This window comes from Aotus nancymaae, unplaced genomic scaffold (assembly GCF_030222135.1).
Source record: "Aotus nancymaae isolate 86718 unplaced genomic scaffold, 86718_ANA_hifiasm-v0.15.2.pri h1tg000040l, whole genome shotgun sequence".
In the NCBI taxonomy this organism is placed as follows: Eukaryota; Metazoa; Chordata; class Mammalia; order Primates; family Aotidae; genus Aotus; species Aotus nancymaae.
Genome location: NW_026988454.1, coordinates 108,874,487 through 108,897,500, shown reverse-complemented (window position 1 = coordinate 108,897,500; position 23,014 = coordinate 108,874,487). Strand labels below are relative to the sequence as shown.

The window sequence follows — 23,014 nt, the reverse complement described above, 5'->3', positions numbered from 1 at the left end:
GATTCTAGTTCTGTGTTGATCCTAGGGAAATGCAGTATCTTGTTCACAATGGTATTCCAGCAGCATGCTTGGTGTATGATTATGTCTAATGAACATTTGTTAAACAACAAAGAATTCTTTTGGCATACAGAATTTTCTTTGCTACTCATATGCAGAATTGTAATGAAATAAAGCATTTTTCAGTTTGGAATTCTGCAATAAATGGAAAGGTTTCATTAAAATTACGGAGTAAAACTTGAAAGACAGATTACCATCATTTAGCTTCCTTCCCCCTTTCTTTCAGGAATCTCTTCTGTTAATGGGGATGAAAAATAGATGCATGCATGCATGTTCTCTTTTAGACTCTACATGTGGTTATCTTCTCCCCAAATTGTCAGGTATTGGGAACCTGCTAGTATGGTTAGAGTGGCAGGAATTAAGTCACTGATGTGTCATTTTCACTCAACATTCTTTTAGAAGAACATTTAGAAATGTTCTTTTAGAACATTTTTTTTAATAAGACATATTTATTAAGCTAAAGAACAAATTTTATTTTTCATTTCCTCCAAACACTAAAATAGCACATGGCATAATTCAGCACACAATATAAACTGGTATATGCAGTTGGTAATCCCCAAAATGGTTAAGTCTCACTTTGGGAGTCCTTAAAAACTTATGCCCTTAAATTATCTTTATTAAAGTTATCAGCAGACAACAAAAGGAGTCACCTGAAAAATCTGCGGGTACAAGATACTGCAATTCCTAGAATCTGGGAAACTTTTTACAAGGGAAGTAACTTGATTTGCTTCTCTGTAATGGAGCTACCTTTTTCTCAAGCTCTTTTTCTTTGAAGGTAACACTGCTAGGGTTCCGAGTTTGAGAAGGGACTCCTCTAAAAGTAAGCTTAATATTGCAACTTTCACCACAGGGCCTCTTTCTAAATCGCATTTCACGTGGAAGGAAAGGGGTGTGAGAAGGGAAATCGAATTCTGCTGCAGACGAAAACCATTCTACAAAATGCAGAAATGGTAACAGCTTACCACGAATTCAGCAAGGCTTAACGCCAAGTATGGTGGTGTAAACTTCACAAATATCAACTTCCATTGGGTGATCACACAAGCCGAAGGGACACACAGGACTTGGGACAGTAGCCCTTTAGAATGAGTGTTGAAGACAGAATTTCATGGTAAATCTGTATGTTCTAATCTGATACTTATACAGGCTATGATCGTCTTCTGAAATGTTTCCCAATTCTTTATGTCTTTGAAAGCACAATTTAACACATGCTAAAAAAGTTTCTTCTGCATCAACCAGCTTTGAATTTCAACTCAATTTACTTGAAGTCTGCCGAGTCGTAAGAAACCACAGCAGGAACTGAAGGGCTGCACAGTTTTTTTTTTTTTCTTGTGCTCATGCAACTAAGAGTAACATATACAGACAAATGATTGCATGAGGCTATGTTTATATGTGTGACTAATAAGGCCTGTCATGATTAACATAATCCAAGTATGTCATTTCTGAAGAGAATAGTCATTAAATTTATATCTCAAAGATTTTAATTAAGGAATTACTTATTGTTGAGCTTAGCAAATTAATAACACTATTTCTCTCACTAATTATTTTGAGGTCTTTTAATACTAAAAGTTTTGAACTGTGTTTTAAGTTTAAGTAGAAACTGATTTAACCCAAGTAATGCAGCTTTGGTTTTCAGCATTCATTGCTTTGCTATTTTTACAAAACAGCATTGATTGAAGCAACTCTTGGTTTTAACTAAGGTAGGGTAGCATTTGCTATTGGTAAAGAGAATAAATACACTTAATTTCACAATACATTGTTATATGTACCCCAGCTGTTGTTAGTGGGGACCATGATACTGTAATAATATTTTTAAAAATTTACATCCAGAGAGGCAGTCATTCATGATGGTTTTGTGCCAGGTCTTTTTAGGGTTTTGGATCATATTAGAGACATTTAGAGCTTATTACTGTATGACTTATGTAGGAAACCTAATATGCTGAGTATCTGGCACTTGAATTCCTGCTTTTTTTTGCTGGAGGTCCACACCTGTGGTTGACCTCTGTTATTGTTTAAAAAAATAAATAAAAATAAAAAAATCTGTGCAATAATTTTAAAATGTGCTCCCAGGAATAGACACAAATGTTTTGAGTATCTTTTAAGCTGCATTTTCCTTTAGTGATGCATTTGTCAATTGCACTGAATTTAAATCTGAAAGTCAGAGGTGATTATTGATAGTACTTTTGTATTTTGATATGGACAGTTTATTCATTTGCATACAGTTATTGACTTTTTCCCAGCTGATTAAAAGATAGTCAAGAAATTCTGCAATATAGCTGCCAAAATAGACAGCTACATTTTTATGATATTGTCATCTTTTCTGTTTGTTTTTTTTCTTTCTGTAGCTATTTTACTTAAGCATAGTAGCCACAATAAGACATATAAAAGATTATAAATACAGAACTTTATTATCCTGACTTCCTGGGTCTTTTAAGTATACACTTTTCTGAAAGGTATCCATTTTGTAGGCAGTTCTTCATGAGCATACGATTGTTTATTTTTGCGGCTGTTCTCAACATCACCATTGCCTGCTGATGTGCCACAATGCTGCTCCAATAGACAGAAATAAGATTGTCTCTAATTTGAGCAGTAACATGATTGCAAGAGACCAAGTTTCACAGCTTGTAAAGTTCTCTATTTGGGATTCTTGCTCATTTTTCTGCCTGTGTTTTTCTGAGAACTTATTCCTGATGATCAATTGAATCCAGTAGTTTTTCTATGCTATTTGTTGTTGTATAAGCTACTGTAAGAAACTTATAAGGAAAAATAGAAAGGAAAACTTGAAAAAAATAAAGAAGAATTAAGATTTCAGAAATAGAAGAACAAGGAGACCCAGGGAGGGACGGGTAAGGAGGGCAATTCTTAATGTTAAATGGGTTTATTTGATGTTTGGTGGGAACCAGATTTGTGCAAACACTCAGGGCTTGCAGAACACATCTAATACATGCTCTTGACCCATAAGGGCACTGAATTGAGAAAACGCTGCAAGAGTTGTCTGGGCTTGTTCTTCAGAAGGAAAAAGGCAAGGTGTAATAGGGGAGCTGAGTACATGTCTTATGACCCAGGAAAGGAGAGCATTGTTGTGGTGTGATCAGAGCCAGAGCAGTGTGGCTGAGGGGAGGCAGTAAAGTAAACCACACTTAACCTATGACTTCTAAGTAGTCAGGGCTAAGCTAGACCAGAGTTGGGCTTGTCTTTGAGTTTACAAAGCGAGTCTCTACTGATGTTTTATACCTTTTTCTTTCACTAGTCTTCAAGCTGTTGAAACATTTTTTTCAATTACTTGTCATTTGCTGTTGTTTTGTCTAAATGAATCATCATGAAAACTAAGTAGAGAAAAAAACAAACACCCCAATCATCAGAGAAAGAATATTCCAAAACTGTCCATATTTAGTCATTGACTAAGCTCTTCCCAGTTTGGCTGGGAAGCTCCTTACTGCTTTGATAACCAGGTGTGAAGATGACTAGCCATTCATTGTGCAGAGACAATGCTATATGAAAACTTTACTTTTCCTTTTGGATATGAAGACTTTTTTCTTAGCTCCCTTTCATCTAAGTAGACCAGATGGCTGTGGGCCTCCACCCCAACCCAGCAGCACCCACTGGGCTATAGCAAGCCAACAGGTCACAGAAGCCTGTGAGGGGACATGTACTCAGATCCCCTATTATACCTTGCCTTTTTCCTTCTAAAGAACAAGCCCAGACAACTCTTCCACTCCTATCCTCTTTTCTTGATCTCTTTTTCCATTTTCCTTCATTTCTTTAAAAAGGAGAGCAAAGCCGTTTCAGCAGAGAGGCTGGGTCCAGGGTCCACATGGAGTTTGGTTGCAGGGGCATGGCACCCTTTCCTGCCAGAAAAGGAGAGGGGTAGAATTGATGTAGATCACGTCTATACCTGGTCTAGCAAAAATAAATCCTGCTTAGTTTCCCACTGTAACTGAGAGTGGAGATATCCCCAAGATTGTCGTGGGAGGGCGTACACATCTATAGGGAAGCTTGGAGTAACGTGGGAGTTTAAAGAAAATGCAAAGAAACTCTGGGGCATCTGGCCGTATGCTCAAAACTGGGAATGTGGCACCAGTTGTTTTGTGTTTGAGGCTAGTCTAGTCTATTTATATGATTACAGGGCTTGGAGAAGTTTACGAAAAGTAATCCTGCCATGTAGAATTTCCTAGATATGATGGTCTCAACTGAATGTTATTGTTTAAGTACTAAATTAGATCAAAGGTTGAGCATCTTATGTTGGTTACATTTTACCCGCTCATTTGGAGGAGTAAGGTGGAAGAGAAAGGCTGCGAGGGCTGGTCCACACAACAATGAGATTTTATTTCCTAAAATGTTTTGTTGCAAATGATGGTGCACCTGTGACAAGCTGGCTGTGGTCAGGGTGGAAACAGGAAGAGAAACCACACTTAACCTATGACTTGTAAATAGTCAGGGCTAAGCTAGACCAGAGTTGGGCTTTTTTTTTGAGTTTACAAAGCAAGTCTCTACTGATATTTTATACCTTTTTCTTTCACTAGTCTTCAAGCTGTTGAAACATTTTTTCAATTACTTGTTATCTGCTGTTGTTTTGTCTAGGTGAATCATCATGAAAACTTAAGTAGAGAAAAAAAAAAACCCCAATCATCAGAGAAAGAATATTTCAAAACTGTCCATATTTAGTCATTGACTAAGCTCTTATTGAATACAGCTTTACTGAGAGTGATGAGATTACAAAATAACACTACATACATTTTAGTTTGTTGTGCCTTATATAGTACCAAGAATGTTTTAAGCAAACAAAGAAACTTTTTTGCCAAAATTTGCTGAATAAATAAAATGTTTTTAAAGAATATCCAAGAGAAGTAATTTATTTCAAATTCCCTGAGAGGGCAAATTTAATGGTCTTTATCCAATGAATGTGCTGGAGGGTAAATCTTTATTATTTTAGAGAGTTTAGTTCTCAAAATTAGCAAGAGAGAGAGGACTGTTTGGAAAATTATTCTGTAGGTTTTATTGACATGAAAAGAAATACTGAAAAGTAATTCCTTTTAATGCTGCCTTTGCTGGAGAACATATTCATCAGTGGCTGGAATAGGGATCTAACTCATTGAGAGATTATATAAATTTATTTGGTTGTAACTAAGGGGAAAAATTAATGAAGTGATTTGAGTTTCTTTCATTTAGTAACTTGGATGAATTCTGAAGAGACTTGGCCAGGATAACCAGCAAAAAAATAAAATAAAATAATTGACCTTTTAGCATGTGCATATTTCCTGGTAAACCTCTATTTCCATGCATGTTTGTAAAATACACTTACTGTAACTGCTGCTCTACCTTAAATCATAGAACCATTCAGTACTCACTTCCTTATGAGTGAGTACTCAATTATATACCTCCTCACTCATAACACTCCAGTACCATCTAATCATGTTTTAAAATTACATGAATCTGTACCATCACTCACCTTCTATTCAAAACCATTCTTACAACATAGGAAGTAAAAATAAAGTTCATTCAGTGCACTGAAAGCAGCCAGTGCATCAGGGATGACAACTTGGCACAAGAATCTAACTAAAAATGGACAAACTATGTTAAAGTTTGGCTTCCTGGAGACTTTCTCAGCAGGTCTGTGGCCCATTCAGAAAAAGAGAGCTTGAATTTTATTATTTCAGCTGCTAGGTAACATGCTATTTCTCTGATACATTGAACTAATGCTTTATTTGATTACAGGACTCAGACATTACAAAAATAACAAGTCCTTTTCTTTAACAAAAAATAAAAGGAAGTATATGCTTGGATCCTAAGACTTGGGAGTGTAATTGAATATAAGCTTAAAACATACTAAAAATTTTCCGCTTAGGAAATCTGGAGAAACAAGGTTTCTAGGAGCAACTGCTTCAATAGTTGGTTTAACGAATATGTTTCCCTTACACATGAAAAAGGACACACATTATTTTGATTCTGAATACTTTTATATATTTCAATTGGCAATGCAAGATGTTCCAGGATATGGAGCTTTCACCAACCCTTATGTTCCATACTCCTCACCATTGTGTTATGTCAGAGATTCTGACATTCCGAATTCATATTGGTCTTTATTTTCCTAACTGTTGAAGCAGAAGATAGAACGGCAATGCACCCAGGAATCTGGTAAGCTCAAATACGTGGTTTCTGAGTCTTTAAACACTTCAGAAAATAAATGATAATTTCAAATGATTTATCCAGCTCTAACATGTCTCCAGTTTCATCTCTAGAAAGTCACTGCCATGTTTTTGCACAACCTATTTTATCAAGCTTTGATAGACAAAAAACCCTCTAGTTTCAGGATCTCTTCTCAGTATTCCATCATGTAATGTTACAATTGGTTGATTCTCATTTATTTCAAGCCCTAGGTCCTCCTCTTCATATAATACTTCTAAAACATCAATGGGAACACATCCATTAGTATGCATCAAGGAATTATGTCTATTTGCCCACTTATGATCTGTAATCCACAATAAGACACCTTTTTTTTCTAAAAATTAGCCATACACTATACGCTTCTCAGTTGTATGAATGTGTGCATATACACACATATACATACACCAAGGTAATATACCGCATCCACATATAGCAAGGTAAAATATTCTTTATGTGGGATAAGGAAACAGCCCAGTGTTTTTACACTAGTAATGCCTTGTTCTTAATTTACAGCATTTGTAGCCCTTACTTGAGTGTTACCATTAAATACTCAGAGATTAAACTTTTCATAAGGGGCAATGATATAAAATTGTTCCACAAAGGGTACTATATGAACCGCTTTTCACAGTTCAAATAAAATATTTTAGAAATAAACATCATAACTCTAGCAATAACCTGTCTACACAAGGTGGAGAGGATGAGATTAATGAAAACCAAATTATATTTCCATATATCTCATGTTCAATTTCTAAATAGCTTGTTTTATTTTTCAAAATCCAATTGCACATAACCCATGATTGATAGGCCACTTCCTCTCCAAAACAGTCAAAGAATAAAGTGATAAATTATAAGAAAGGAAAATATATATCATTTACTACAGTCGTTCCCTTTCCCCAAAACTTGGCAAACATGTAAGAAAAATGCTATCAAGTGGATACACTTTGATTTATAAAGCCAATTTGGAGCAGATGAGATTAATAAAAATAGGACAGAATTAGCATATATTTTTATATATGTGAGATGCGTATTTGATTTTTACTTAAGAAATCAGGAAGATCCATATGAAATGGGAAACAATGGCATTTACCAATAGGAGAACCCATTCATCCAGTTTCCACCAAATCTACAAATTCCAAATATTTCTTTCATTACTGTCACATAAAAGATGGGGGCAAATCGAATTATTGTTCTTGGTTATATAAACTTCAGGCTATCTAAGCTTCAGACTAATGGTCTTTAGGGACATAGTTTTATTTGGTGATCTTCCCAGGGTGTACAATAGGGCCAAGGTTGCCTTTCAACAGGTTGGTGTAACCTTTAGGGTGAGGGTAAGGCTCCCAGGGTACTTGAAATTCTTCTTTAATAGAGGACAAGGGATAAAATGCAAATACTTCTAGTTGAAACAACCAAATGACTTAAATTTACACTATAAATTAAATGACTAATAGCGATTCCTTCACTGAGAGCAGGATTATGGCAGAAAATACACTGGGGCCTGAGGTATGGAGGAAGAAGAATGTTGGCTAACACAAAGGTTATTAACTTTACAGCCCCTGTATGGAATCCCTATTCCTTTTCAGTCAAATTTTGTTTTAAGCTTTATTACGTTGTCATGGGATATCTTTCAAAATCCTTTACTCAATCAAGTATAGGGGGGAATTGCGTTGAAATACAGAATTAAATCTTAAGTCTTTACGGATATTGATAATTTTCATTTTTAAATAAAACCTATACGAATATCTTCAACTTCGTAAAGAAAAAAGGAGAGAGAGGAAAATAGACTTTTGAACATGAAATCACTTACATAAACCTCAAGTGTACTAACGTGTAGAGGAAAAAATTTCAAATGTGGGTATAACCGCTATACTTTTAGGAAACACCCCGCCTTGGAAGAGTACCTGTAACGAATTCCGTCTGCCACCCAGTGGCCACTGAAATAAATTTCTTTTGTTGGCTATGGCCCTGGATTTTGCTAAGAAAAAAAAAAAAAGAAGACACAGAGGTAGATTATGCCATACCAGGAATTTAAAGCCATCAAGTCATGTGACTCGACATATTTTACCATACAATCAGTGTAGTAAATGTTAAATATTTTCCTTTTCGCGAACTCAAGGGTTAACCACGTGGCTCTATAAATAAATAACGTGTTCTTCCGGCGTCCCCGCATCTATCTACCTGGGCTCAGATACTGACTGGCACGGAAGACACCGAACTGGCCCGGGATTCCCGAGTCACGCTGTTGGGCATCGAGAGGGTGCAGCAGGACACGCCGACGGTGGCCTCGGGTAGCTCGTCGTCCTCCGTCCACTCGTTGAGCTCGGGGCTGAAGCACTGGATGCACTTCTTGTACTTCTTCTCGCCCTCGTTCCAGCCCCCCACCAGGTAGGCGCGGCCGTGCAGCGCCGAGGCGCCCGCCGTGCTCACTCCCACCTGCAGCGGCGCCGCGTAGCTCCACTGGCCGGTCGCGGGGCTGTAGCACTCCACTGTCAGCACGTCCACGCGCTCCCCGCGCGGCCCCACCTGGCTGCCGCCCATCACGTACACTCTGTCGCCCAGCGTGACCGCGCAGTGCCAGCCCCGGGGTGTGCTCAGGCTCGGCAGCTCCTGCCACGAGTCGCTGGCCGGGTCGTAGGCGCACACGGAGCGCGAGTAGGCGTTGGCGATGTAGCCGCCGGTCACCAGCACGCGGCCGTCGGCGACCGCGCCGGCGTGGCAGCAGCGCGCCACCTCCAGGGGCGTCTTCGGCTGCCACTGATTGGTGGAGGGCACGTAGCACTCCAGCGAGGCCAGGCTGCCTTCTGCGTTGCGGCCGCCCGCGGCGTACAGGAGCCCGTTGAACACGCTCAGGCTGAAGTGCGTGCGCTTCTGGTTCATGCTGGCCAGGTGTATCCAGGTGTTGAAGCGGGGATCGTATCTGGAAATGGCAGAGGATGTGTGACAGCCTTGGCGGCGGCGGCTGGGGAACCCCTGTTACTCTGCAAACCATGAGTGGGAAGCCTGACACTCCCCCTGCAAGGAGGCGAGGGACCTGGCCCAGCTCCTCACCTGGAGGCTGGCGTTTCTCGCTCAGCCAGTAAAAATGTGTGACGCTTGGAAAAGGCAAAGCCGGCATTGACTCCCCCTCGCCCCCGCCCCTCCTCTGTTTATAAGATCACTCCCTTTATGAGGCCACTTGGAGAAGCGCCCAGAGACTGAACTTTCAGTCCTTCTTTCCTCCATATTCAAATATCTATCATCCAGTGGGATTTATGAGATGTGGCTTTTGTGGCGATTAGAGGTGGGCACCGCCATATTAAAGTCAGTTCTGCATATCTTCAGATGCCAGCCATTTCTAGCTGCCTCTCACTGTTTTGGATTTCTCCACTTCTCACAAACCCCTTATTCCTACACCTATCCTGGCCATTGCGACAGTAAAGCCAAGCCACTCCACCACGTCTTGTTTGTTAGACTGAGATCAATGGAACTCATGCCTAAAAGCATCAACAAAGGCTTAACTTCGTATACTCTTCTATTTTTCAGCACTTATAAAGAAGACTTTTTAGTTTAGGGATAAATATATATATTGTTTCAGTGCTTGGAACTATCCATGTATAAGCATTGAAACTGATTTCGACTTGAGTACTAACAGGTGTCTTTTCAGCAGAAAGAAAACAAGCAAAGTGAACTGATCCTTTCCTGTTGACGTAGTTTAGAAGTACTGTAAATACAGAACTCACTCCTTCAGTCTGATGTTCATCTTTGTCCCATTTAACTCCCAAATTAAACTTAACTATAGTTACAAATTAAACACTAAAAATTAGTTAATTGTGTCATTTTAAATGCATACACACAATGGAATAATAAAGAATATTTTTGATGAAATACTACACAAATTTTCAGATCTTGCTCATTAGTTACATTTGACTTTATACTACTACCATGATATAAGCATGACTTTCTGAACATTTCATATAAATGGAAGTTTAATTTTTATCATAAATATATAAAAATATGGGATTTGAATTCCATTTTTTTGAAGGATGTGTTATGCTTTTACTCTTTCTATATGTGTCAAAAATACACATTTTCTGTTATTCAGTTTTCAAATAAGTATTTCAAATTAATTAGCTACCACAATTTTAATGATCTCATTGTATTTGTCAGTTACGAATTTGACAGCTGTCAGTAGCAGTCACTTAAAATAAATTTTGCATTATTTTATTCTTTCTTACTACTTAGTGTTAAAAACTAAATTTGTACTTAATTTCTGTCAAAAGTCAGTGTATTGTGAAGAGTACCCAACTAGAAATGAGCAAATGTGAATTGCTGCTTACTGGTGTTATAATTTATCTGGGTATCAGGTTTCTCATATATAAAATCAGAATAATCGTATCTTCCCCGCCCACTTCACAGGCTTGTTTCAGAAATCTATAGTGCATAATATATATGAATGCACTTTATATAATATAAAGTGCTGAACATACATAAGGTGGCATTTTTATTATTGTTGGTTTACTGAGCCAACGATCTAAGCTAATAAGCATGATTAATTTACTTCTATGTTAGGGCTGTTTCCCTATAATATTGAACCATTTCAGTTCCTAATAAAAGATCAAGTACCTGCAGAAATTGCTGACTGCATGCTTGGCTTGATTTCTTGCATCATTCTGGTCTTCACCACCGGCTACATAAAGAAATCCATCCATCACAGCCACACACTGATTAAAACTTTTGGATGGCATTTCCGTAAGCTTGCTCCATCCATTTTCAGGGTCTCTATACAAGATGTCTCTGCTAAGGGACTTCTCAGTAAGGCCTGGACGTCCCCCAATAGTGACGAGGACTCGGCAGCCACCTCGGATTCTTGTTCGCCTAGATTGCAAGGTGTTCTGATGATATGGAAGCAAGTGGTAGTTCATAGCATCTACGAGAAGTTTGTGACAATCAGCATCTTGCATCATTCTTGGTACAGATTGGACATAATTGACCAGGTCTTGTGCGGAGATGGTACCAAAGCGAATATTGCTCAAAAGATCTGCAGCATATTTTACTCTCTTTTGGTCAAATTCTAGCCATTTCATTGCAATCTGGAATGCTACTATCTCAGAAGGCAACTGTAAGTCATCATCTATAAGAAGTTCATTAATTTGTTCAAATGTAAGTTTCATAAACTGATCTGATTCTGCAAATTCAAGGAAGTTATCCCGAATAAATTTCTGTGCTGCTGCTTTTGCACTTTTCAGGGAGTATGTTTCAGCAATATTAACTACATACATGCAATTCTCAACACTCATCTCCCGTATCAGAAAATCACTGCACATCTTTACAAGAGTGTGGATCTGAAGGTAAACAGCAGCAGAAATAATGCTTCCTATTGTATACAAGGAGAGAGTGAGCTTTCCAGTGTAGGCATACGCGATGACAGTGGCCAGGCCTAGCGGTGAGATATCATTGAGATCCACCCTCTGAGTTGACGGGTCTTTTTTTAGGATGTTGTAAAAGTACTCACTGCATGAAGCCATCACTGACTTATGAACATCAAAGGATTTGGTTTTGGTACCAATGACTAAGTCACATAGGAAGTTCTCCTGCCGCATTTTACTTAAACCTTCCAATAGGTTGGGGCCATAAGACGCATCTGTTAGTTCAGAAGAAATGCAGCTAAGGCCATTGCCTCCCTCTAGTAGCCCATTCAAAGCATTCAGTTTGTTTAGGGGGCTATCTTCTAGGATTATAGTCATCTCATTGATATCACCTTTGTTCTTTTTGACAATCTTCTTTTTGGGTGCCATGTTGGCAAATACACTGTCACAGGCAAGAGCTTGCTAAAAAAAGAAAAAAAAATGGCATGGTTTTAATTATGCTTTAGACTTTGAAATACTACACTAAGAAACTTTTCTTTTTCTTTTTTTCTTGCATTTTTAAAATTATGCCTTTATTTTTCTTTTCTGAGGTTGCTATAATAAAAATATACTGCTTAGGTAATAAGGAAAAACCACTAGGATTATTTCTTAAACTTAACAGGAAAAAAAAAAATTCCTAAATGAACTTCACAGGGCTAACACAGGAAGAAAAGGCAAGACCCCGGCACCTGTGCTAAAGATCACCCACCTGCCTGAGGTGCCCGCTATCCCGGCCCAGAGCAGACACCTCAGGCCACAGACTCTTAACTCCCCCAACGCCCCAGCTTCTTGAAACTTTTCTTTTTCATAAGATAATAGTTTATATGGCACAAAATAGATTAATTTTCAAAAATAGATTTAAAGACATATTAAAGTAGATGCACATTTTACAGTTAACTTCAGCATGAAGCATTGAAGACAATTCTAGAAAGATTGATGTTTTCAAATGAGACCTCTCCATAACTGTATTGCCAAGTACTTATACAGAAAAAGTGACCACATTTTCTTTTTTTCTCTTTTTTTTTTTTTTTGAGACAGAGCCTCACTCTGTTGCCCAGGCTGGAATGCAGGGGCATGATCTCGGCTCACTGCAACTTCTGCCTCCCGGGTTCAAGTGATTCTTCTGCCTCAGTCTCCCGAGTAGCTGGGACTATAGGCGTGTACCACCATGCCCAGCTAATTTTTGTATTAATAGAGATGGGGTTTCACCATGTTGGCCAGGCTGGTCTTGAACTCCTGGTCTCAAGTGATCTTCTTGCCTCGGCTTCCCAAAGTGTTGGGATTACAGATGTGAGCTGCTGCACCCAGCCAACATTTTCTGATTGAGCTATACAGTAGAGTAGTAGTTAAATATAATTTAAAGGGCTTAGTTTACTCTCATGAAAAAGTGAATTATAAACACTCTGAAGGTTTTCCTCAGTAAAATACTAAAATTCAGGAATCCATGTGAAATGTAGAAAATATTATGGAAAGATGATTTTATTTGCTGTAGCAATAAAACCTGTTATAGGAGATACACATACTTGACTCGAATTTAGTGAGACACATATGATAAATACTATAGGATTTTGCCAGAGGATTTAACAGAGAGGGACTCTACATTCCTATATGAAGAGATGGATGTCAATTCAGTGAAATTTTAGTTGCTACCTCTATATGATATTTTTTCTTTCTGGAACTTGATAAAATGATTTCAGAGTTTAACTGAGGGAGCAAGTATAAAAGAATATCTAGGAATTTTGTTTAAAAATAAAGAAATTCTCTCCAGGTATAAAAAATTACAGGAACTAAAAATTTTGGATCAAGAATTAAAAAAAAATTCAGTGGAATAAGATAAGAGGTAGAGAACTATAAATTCAGCAGAACAAAATAAAGGGTAGAAACCCATATATGTATATGCGTGTATGTGTGTGTAGATATATACAGTATATATGTGTGTGCATATTTACGTATTTATATAATGTATGTGTGTGTATGTTAGAATAAATATGGCACTTAAAAATCAATGAGCAAGAACTTGTAATGATAGCATTAGGTCAATTGATTTCCTACTGATTTCCTACTGTATATATTCATTAAAAAATCTTCCAGATGAATTAAATATCTAAGTAAGTTACACACATACACAAACTTATATAAGAACAGAACAAGCTAGGGTTCTTGTTTTTGTTTTATATTGTAGGGAAGGGAAAGCCCTTCTCAGCTGACACAAAATCCAGAAGCCAGAAAAGACTGAAATATCAGAATATAGAAAAAATAAAAACCATGAAACAATAGCAACTCTTTAAAAGGCAAGTATTTTTAACTTTTTTTTTTTTTTTTTTGAGACAGGGTCTCATTCTATCACCCAGGCTAGAGTGCAATGATGTGATTTTGGCTCATTGCAGCCTCGACTTCCAGGACTCAGACAATCCTCCCACCTCAGCCTCCTGAATAGCTGGGGCACAGGTGCATGCCACTATGTCTTCCTACTTTTTTTGTAGTTTTTGAAGAGAATAGGTTTCACCATGTTGCTCAGGCTGGTCTGAAACTCCTGGGCTCAAGCAATCCACCTGCCTCGGCCTACCAAAGTTCTACTATTACAGACATGAGCCAACTCGCCCAGCCTAATCTGATGATTTCTTTGGTGCAAATACACTCGTCATGGCTGATTTCAAGCTATCGACTGCTTAACAATCAACTTGCCAAATTTCTGAAAATTAAACAATCAGCTCCTGTGAGCCAGTGCAAGCCAGCTCCAACATAACACTACAGAAAACTTTTATCAAAACAGGTTTATGCTAATTATTCAATAATTTGCTCTTTTCACTTAGCAGTAACTGATGTACATCTTTCCACAGAACTAATGTATAAATCTACCTCATTCTTTCTAATCGGAGCATACTATCACATAGTAAGGGTATATCATACATTGTTCAACTATTATCCTATTGATAAGCATTTAGGTATTTAGGTGTTTTACAATTTTTGTCTTTGTTGTGTGTGTGTGTGTGTGTGTGTGTATGTTTTAAATCCCACTGTAATTTCATCCTGAGGGGTAAAACTCAGCTTTGGCTCTCCTTGAAAGGTTTTCAATTTGATGGCTGGTGTATATGTTTAAGTAATCGTATAGCCCTTCTATTGTATTTGCTCCTGCTCCTATCCATGCAGAAGAAGAGTTGCAGGCAGGCAGAAAATAGAGATGGCTTATTTCTTTTCCAGGGCTTTTGTTTTCTTCTTTAAACTCCAATTGTCATATTCACATTTATGTTTTTTTACAAGAGAGTAGCATATAGATCCTTCTTCATTCTTTTTTGCAAACAATGCAAAATGCATCCTTACCTTGTGAAAATAGATTATGAACCCACTATCATTTTAATGTTCAAATGCATGAACTTATGTGTTGAGTGTCTCCTTGTTGGATTTTCTGGGAGAAACTTTTGAATATTTGTCCAGGAAGCAGTTATCAGATATCTGTCTCGGTGTGGACAGGACAGTGCTGGGAATGATGGAGCAGTACAAGATGTAACTTACATTAGAAAGACGAGACATGGTAAATGCAAAATGTTAATAAGAAGCTAGGTAAGCACAGCAGAGTAAATTTTGGGAGAAAAGTCCTGTCTGTGTTTCTGGAACATTTCTTGTGGCCAATTTTTTTATTCATATAAATACGGGGCTTGTAAATGCTCATTGTTTTAGAGGAAATCCTAAGGCTGAAGAGTAATCTGAGTGCCTCAGACTGAAACACTAACTATTCTGTTCATCCATCATTAAGACGTTGTTTCATAAGTAGCATGTAAAGGCAATTTTTAAAATATTAATTACTGATGAAACAGGACACCTACTAAATAAAATGGATTCAGGCCACAGTGCCGGGGCTGGGTCCCAGAGGACACCCCTGGGTTACACTGTGTAATTCTTCAGTTACTAGATCATAGTGAGACCCAGGAGAGGGTGGAAGGGTGGGAGGGACTCAGAGAAGCTCAGGGCAGTAGCTGTTTGGCTATTTCAATTTGTTTGATATACACATAATATTTACAGAGGGATGTTAGTATTTTAGCCTACTCTCTGATCCAAATGGAATTAAATTAGAAATTAATAACAATAAGCTATCTAGAAAAACCACTTAGTTTTCAATATTTGAAAATTAAACAATTTCCCTTTGAATAATCCACAAGTCAAAGAAGAACTCACAGGAGAAAGGGAAATTTGATAATATTTCAAATAGAACGACAATGAAAATAAAACATAAATATCAGTTTTACTGCTTACCTGCAGTGTGACTTTTGGTAGATTACCTAGCCTTTTACAGTTTCCATTGACTTATTTCTTAAGAGAAGATTATAACAGTGCCTGCCTCTAGGGTTGTCAATGAAAGCCTAATGAGGAAATGTCTATAACAGTATTTTGCAGAGTACCTGACAAAAAGTGAGTGTTCAAAAAAATTTGAACCATTTTCATGAAAAGCAATAGCCTCTGTCAGTTTTCTTTGGGAATAAAGAAAGGAGCCTGTTTAAGCTTTCGAGTGAATTGAATCAGAGAAAGCCACCACGTCGTGGACAAGCAGTCATGAGGTACAGGAGGCAATATGGGACAATAGATAGTTAGATACACACACATATGTATTTATATATATTTATTAATTAAGGCTTTTAGGGCCTGTGAAATCACTTTTTAGTGATAACTGGCTTATTTAGCTCTCTCTAAAGTGGTGAGAGGGAGAGGAACAGGCAGGAGACCATTTAAGAAACTTGAAATCAGTCTGAGTGCTGTGGCTCACTCCTGTAATCCCAGAACTTTGGGAGCCTGAGGTGGGTGGATCACCTGAGGCCAGGAGTTCAACACCAGCCCGGCCAACATGGCAGAACCCTATCTCTACCAAAAATACAAAAATTAGCTGGGTGTGGTGGCGTGCACCTGTAATCCCAGCTACTCAGGAGGCTGAGGCAGGAGACTCACTTGAACTCGGGAGACAGAGGTTGCAGTGGGCTGATATTATACCACTGCACTCCAGCCTGGGCAACAGAATGAGACTCTGTCAAAAAAAGAAAAGAAAGATGAAAGAAGGAAGGAAGGAAGGAAGGGAGGGAGGGAGGGAGGGAGGGAAGGAGAAACTGTTAAAATCAAAGCCTGCAAACAACTTTCTTGGGGCCAAATTTTCATAGATATGCTCATAAATTCAGTCTTTCTTTAGAGCTACCATGATATCTCATTGCTGGGTCTGCAACTCATAGGTAAGGCTGTCTATCCACCTGCCCAAGTGTTCTCAGTCTGTGCCATGCTCCTCCAATAAGGACACTGCTGCAAACCCTTCAGAGGAACCTGAGGATCAGGGTCATTGCTTTGAAGCTGAGCAAAGCTCTGATGTTGACTTTAGGGCTACAGAGTTGTTCATTTGTTCCTATGTCCTAATAAATTCTCTGCCTGTGGCCCTGCTCCTGCATCTCCCAAAGCCACTGCTTTTCTCAACTTAAGGAGGACTGTAGGCCAGTAAGAATCAGTAAGCTGGGAGGCTGAGGCGGGCGGATCACAAGGCCAGGAGTTTGAGATCAGCCTGGCCAATATGGTGAAACCCTGTCTCTGCTAAAAATACAAAAATTAGCTGGGCATGGTGGCATGTGCCTGTAGTCCTAGCTACTCAGGAGGCAGAAGAATCACTTGAACCTGGGAGGCGGAGGTTGCATTGAGCCGAGATTGCGCCACTGCCCTCCAGCCTGGGCTACAGAGTGATAGTCCGTCTCAGAAACAAACAAAGAGAATCAATAAGCTGCATCTTGTGCTCCAGGCCCTGTTGCAGAAAAGACTAGCTCCATCTTCATGGGGGATCAGAACCCAGAGGCTATGTTCTCATGGGACATACAGGGAAGGCTTCAACAGACTCTCCAGGCCCCTCACATTGGAGCCTTTCTGGGGAGTACAGACACAAGGCACATCAGACTGGGTGCACAGAAACACATATCCACCCAAACACACAGCATGCCACTTGACCAACCAGGACTTTTCCACAGTCATGTTTAAGTTAAGAGCAAGGGCAATCTTCAAGGAAAGAAGTCACACAAGGCTGGCAATGTAATATGTATGTGCAAGAAAGGAACGTGGAAGAATTTAATTCACTTCCATTTACTCATTTGGTCGTAGTGCTGGGCTTTGAGGCTGACGGTGTGGGCTAAGAGAAGATGACTAGAGAAAAACTGAGTATTTTAAACAACGTATTACCCAGTAACCAGGTCACATGTGAACATGTAGTCAGAGCAATTCACACAGGAACTCTCACTGCGTTTTTCCACAATGATACAAATGTTCACTGTGCACTCCTAGGCCATCGTCAATCATGGTCACAATGGCGGTCAAAACGTGGCAGTGAGGAAGAGGTGTTATAATAATGAGTTGCATATATGTGTTCATATATAGAGTATAACTTAGATGCCAAACAATACATTTTGAAAACATTCCATTCTTTTTTATTCTATTTGTATTTTAACTTTGTAAAGTTGGAGGAGGATTTTACTTACTCTTTTTAAAAGAAAAACAAAGTCTCTCTCTTTTTTCTTTTTAACAGAGTGAATGTCTTATTGTCAGCTGCTCAGGGCGTCCCCAAACTTGGTAGCCAGGGCCATCAGCCAGGATGTGACTACTATACCCCAGGGAGGGCTTTGGCTCGGGTTGTGGTCTGCATGGCAGGGCATGCATCTTTGCTAAGCTGCCTGTGGCTGGGAGAGTGTGAAGGCTGTTTCTCCATTTCTCCTAAACCACAGTAGGCTTGGTTCTGCCTGGCTACCTAGTGAGGGTGTCCAACACATTGCCTTTTGGGATCAAAGGGAGGAAGAACTTTACACGCTTCCGCCGGGACTCTGGGTGGCTTGTACTTTTCACAGAGTTCCTACCATAGTAGGAATTCTGGAAGGAGGAGCAGGTTTAGCCACAGCAGCTGAGGTTGTGTAATGGGATGAACAGCTATTTGGAGGCACTGCCAGTCCCTTCCCTTTTGGGTCAAAGAAGAGACTTTGCACAGGATGCAAAGGGTTGTAGAAGGTCCCTCTGCTACTAGAGCTATCCTTTCATTCTGTGGAGGAAGCCCAGAGAATTCCCCTTCCCTGGCTATGAACTCCACAGCCTCCCTCCCTCTGCTCCATCTGCTGTCACCTAGAGCAGACTCTTGACTACCCTGAAAGACCTGCCCTTTAGAAACTGGGCAGAAGGGTAACAGAGATGCAATTCCACACTCCCCTCCCATGCCTGCTGCAGATCCTGGCTCTTGGGCCATTTCTAGTGCCATGTATTCAACACCTGATAAGCAGCTGGGCAGAATTACGTAAATCATCACATTTTTCATCATCTTTCGTATTTGCCAAATTTAAGTATAGTAATTCCTAAATATACGTCACCAAGCAGGAATCTGTATTATGCATTTAATGTAAATGGATAGCTCTATTTCACCTAAAATAACAGCTATATAGATAGCATTTATTAATTGAGGATAAACTGTGTGCTGAGCCCTGGGTTAAGTACTTTTACATAATTTTATTTTTTTAATTTAAATATTACAGATATCCTAAAAGGTAGGTTATATTATGTTCATTTTACAAATGAAGAAGTTAAGAATGAGAAAGAGTAAAAAAACCCCAAGATCACATAAGTAAGTGTGCAGTGTGTACTGGAGCAAAAATTCAAACCCATGGAAACCCTGGCCCCCTATACTGTCTTCTTTAAATCCAGGGTAGGATAAAAACGGTAGTAGGTTAAAAGTTAGCTTTTTCTAACATGGGAAGATTGAGACAGTGCAAGCTACAGCTTGTGTTTATAAAATTAAAAATTTTTATATGGAGAACATGAAATGGTTCTTTCTGGTTCCAAATATTGGAATAAAAGAGTTACCTTTTTGAAAGTAAAATAAATTTGTTTGGGAACTCATCGATCCTGTGGATTTCTTTATCCTATTAAGAGTAGTAAGAATGTGAAAATCCAATAGGTTAGGTAAGCCAAAAAAATAGGGCCAAGGAGGGCTTGCATAAATTTGTTGATCAGATAATCAAGCACTTCCTTTAGAAGTATTAGATTGAATATGAAATTAAAAGCAAATATTTTCAATTTCATGTGGTTCAACTTAGCTATAGGCTGTGCCTAGCTTTTCCCTATAAAGTATACAGACTCTATGCACAAAGTTAACTATAATTCTATTCTCTAAGGCTGGATATAGGACACAAAGACACAGTACAAAAGTTTTTGTTTGGGTTTTGTTGAAACCTTTAGTAAAATGGCTCTTTCTCTTTCCTAGTATTTTGTGTGTTGGAGGGAGAGGGGGTTACAAATTGAGTTTTAAGACTGATGCCTTTTTGATCATCATAGAACTGAAAATTGGGTTTTGGTATTCATTCTGCTGTAACCACTTGATAGACGTGTGGCAGAACATCCAACCTTTTAGGATTTCAGCTTAATCATTTGTCAAAAAAGGAGATCCATTACTTTTTCTTGCATAATATTGCAGAGAATTATGAATATACAGCTTACTTTTGCTGTCAGAATTGTCAAAATCTGTTCCTACACCAATTCTCCATTTAATATGGCCTTCCATATCTGTAGAATCTACTCATTATCTGATAGGGATGAATCGACTGAGACAGGGTTTCTTCACATGGGATCTATGTATCTGGGTCCGAACTGCTAGATTTAGCAAATGAAAATACAAAATGTCAAGTTACACTTGAACTTCAGATAAACTATGAATCATATTTTAGTATAAATATGTCCCAGGCAGTGTTGGGGACATACTTATACTAAAAGATGATTTGTGGCTTACCTGAAATTCAAACGTAGCTGGGTGACCTGACTTGTACCTGGCATTCCTGATCTGGATTAGGTATCAGGTGAGTTCATGAGTCCTGTGGAACAGTCTGAAACATATTGCGTGCATGTGTTTATGTGTACTTTCCACACAGTGGGCTCAGCGTTTTCATGAGGTCCATACTCAAAATAGATCCAGAACCACCGGACTGAGAATAATGCCTCTAAGCAATGGTACATAATTGGACCCTTGTCTGTAAGTGGGCAACTCCATGTGAAAGTTCCTGGCCCCAAACAGATCCCAGATGAAGGCTACCAAAACTGGTTACAGAAAAGTTACTACTTCACATTTAAGGTCATTTTCCTTCCCATGGCCCTGCACTCATGCTTCCTGGGAGAGAGTCTACACAGGGCAAGCTGAAAAGCCACGTGTGCTAAAGTGTCACTGTCACTCTCATGTCAGTATGAACTGGGATCCCAGAATGTCTTTTTGCCAAAGGGGCGAATCAGCTGCTCCTGCTCCCTGTCCTGGACACATTCCTATCACTGCATCTGTCGGCGCTCATCAGCCCTAACCTCCAGGAATAGAAACTCTCCTGGCTTCTGTTGCTTGCCATTTTAAGTCCAACTTTGGGGGCGGGGGGAGGTTTCCACTTTACCTTATACTTCCAACATGATTTTTAATATAAAATGTATGTCAGCATGATGATATGTGCACATTTAAGACAAAAACCTATTTTTTAGCCAAATAACAAATTCGAATTTTTTTGCAGGAAGGATATTTCTATTTTGTCAATAGGTTATATTTCTGGGAATTCAGAGATGCCTGATTTTTGTGCCTCGAATTTAGATAAAATGGTAACATTTCATCCAAACTGATCAGTACCAAATATTTAAAAGATTTTTGATAAAAATAAAGGTAGAATTCTAAACTTTGTGAACAAAGCCTAAGAATTTTCTCTCCTTCTCCTTCTCTATAAAGTAGTGAAAGAAAAAAATATATCTTAAGCTTTAGAGATTGAGAATTTTTGTTAGAAATTACAGGTGGTTTTACGTTTGTAGGGCATCACTCTCGTGCATTCTGTTACCGTGACATTCTCCTAACACATTATAGTTCTCAGATTTCAAAAAAATGTTTTTTGCCTCCCAGCTTCAGATTAGGGACACGAACCACCTGACCCAGCTGAAGACTCACTTCAGTAAAATACCTCTACAACCGCAAACACTCAGCCGACCCTCTCCCTCCCACCCACACATCCACACACACCCCAGGATCTAGAAGGCAGGAATTGGCCACTAATGGTCCCAGCTCCTTACCCTCCTGGGTGAAGTGGCAGCTCAACTTGAGATGATGAAGTTTTAGCAGGAGACTCCTCTTGGGAAGGGATCTGTGGAGACAGAGAGAGGGAGAAGGAAAATCCGGTGGGGAGCCACCAGCAGCCACCTGACAAGACCCGGCTGCAGCAATTTTTAGAGTGACCCTTTGCCGTCCCACTGGATAAGGCAGGCCGAGCCTGCGCTTTGGCGGGGAGCTGCAGCGAGCGCCCTCCTCTCCGCCTTTGGCCTTCCACTCCCCGGCCAGCCGGGGGCAGGGGGCGGGGCTCCGGTTGGTGGAGAGGGGTTGGGTTTCTTGACCTGACCAGCTGTTCCAAAAAAGAAAAAAAAAGTCAAGAGCTCAGTCAACCTGTGTGAGAGGAAAGAAAATTAACTCGATGGGTGTTTAATTGTTGGAAGTAGGGATTCCAGTAGAGTAAAAAGAAAGGAAGGCTGTGAATTAAAAATGAGCTTTTAGAAAGGTAATTAGCCTGGTCACCTACGGTCTTTTGAGAAGATAGTGATTATAAATAGCCTGTTCTTTACAAGAGAAGCACATGTCTACCAGACATGGCACTTCCTACAGCACCTCACATGTGGTTCTAACATTATTAGGGTTATTTTATGGTTTAATAAAGTAAGGTTTACGGCCAGCGATTTTCCAGTAATCACAGAGAGGTCTGAGATTAACACACACTCTAGCACACACGCAGGTTGGGAAATATCTGCTTTGGCAACACTTCATGTGAAACAAAAATTCAAAGATTGTAACTGACTACAAACTTTCAACGGGCACCCAAGAGTGTGAAATTGTTGCTTACAAAGTTAACGTGATATTAAGCTACAATAATAGAAAAATAGATCATGGAATAATGTTCTAATTATTCTTCATTAGTCAGACGATGTGTTAGGCATCGCTTTGCCATCTTGGCACTCTGAGAACTTACTCTTCATCCTACTGAAGATGGCTGGAACAAAAAAACTTCAGAGGCGGTGCATGTTGGAGACATCCGAAGAGAAGTATGACAGAGAGGACTTCTAAGATAGGTGAGACTCCTGAGAGCAAGTGTGTGGGGACTGTTGCACAGCAAGAGGATTCAATGAAAATTTCTGTCGCCTAAAATGTCAAAAATTTTAATGTGCAGCAATTCTGGGGAAATACTTTAAAATAAAGAAGAGTGCAAATAACAGCTGGGTTCTAATGATGACAATGGCAGTCCTGTAAAAGAGCCAGTTCTCTATAATTAGAAGGGTGGAAGTAAAAGAAGCTGCGGGATTGGTTCAACATTAAAAGACTCTTTCTATGGCTGGGGGCTTGCACTGCATCACCTGTGACGTCT

The 23,014-nt window shown here is 39.3% G+C and overlaps 1 protein-coding gene across 2 annotated transcripts; it reads right to left on the bottom strand.

The window, feature by feature from the left end:
* Positions 1-2,438: 2,438 nt before the first annotated feature.
* Positions 2,439-21,865, bottom strand: KLHL31 (kelch like family member 31). 2 transcript variants are annotated; one of them, XM_012441620.3, is made up of 3 exons: positions 21,628-21,865; positions 10,819-12,023; positions 2,439-9,133 (listed from the first exon to the last, which is right to left on the bottom strand). In XM_012441620.3, the coding sequence occupies exons 2-3, from the start codon at positions 11,988-11,990 to the stop codon at positions 8,401-8,403; spliced, it is 1,905 nt and encodes a 634-aa protein (XP_012297043.2). In that variant the 5' UTR covers positions 11,991-12,023; positions 21,628-21,865; the 3' UTR covers positions 2,439-8,400. The 2 variants fall into 2 exon arrangements, with proteins under 2 accessions (XP_012297043.2, XP_012297042.2); XM_012441619.3 differs by having other exon boundaries at positions 21,678-21,865.
* Between the last annotated feature and the right edge of the window lie 1,149 nt (positions 21,866-23,014).

Bases quoted from the DNA above. Each gene is read 5' to 3' on its own strand.
- KLHL31 (XM_012441620.3), bottom strand. From the start codon at position 11,990: ATGGCACCCAAAAAGAAGATTGTCAAAAAGAACAAAGGTGATATCAAT. The intron at 9,134-10,818 runs GTACTTGATCTT...TGCCATTTCCAG, and splicing joins GCAGTCAGCAATTTCTGCAG to ATACGATCCCCGCTTCAACA.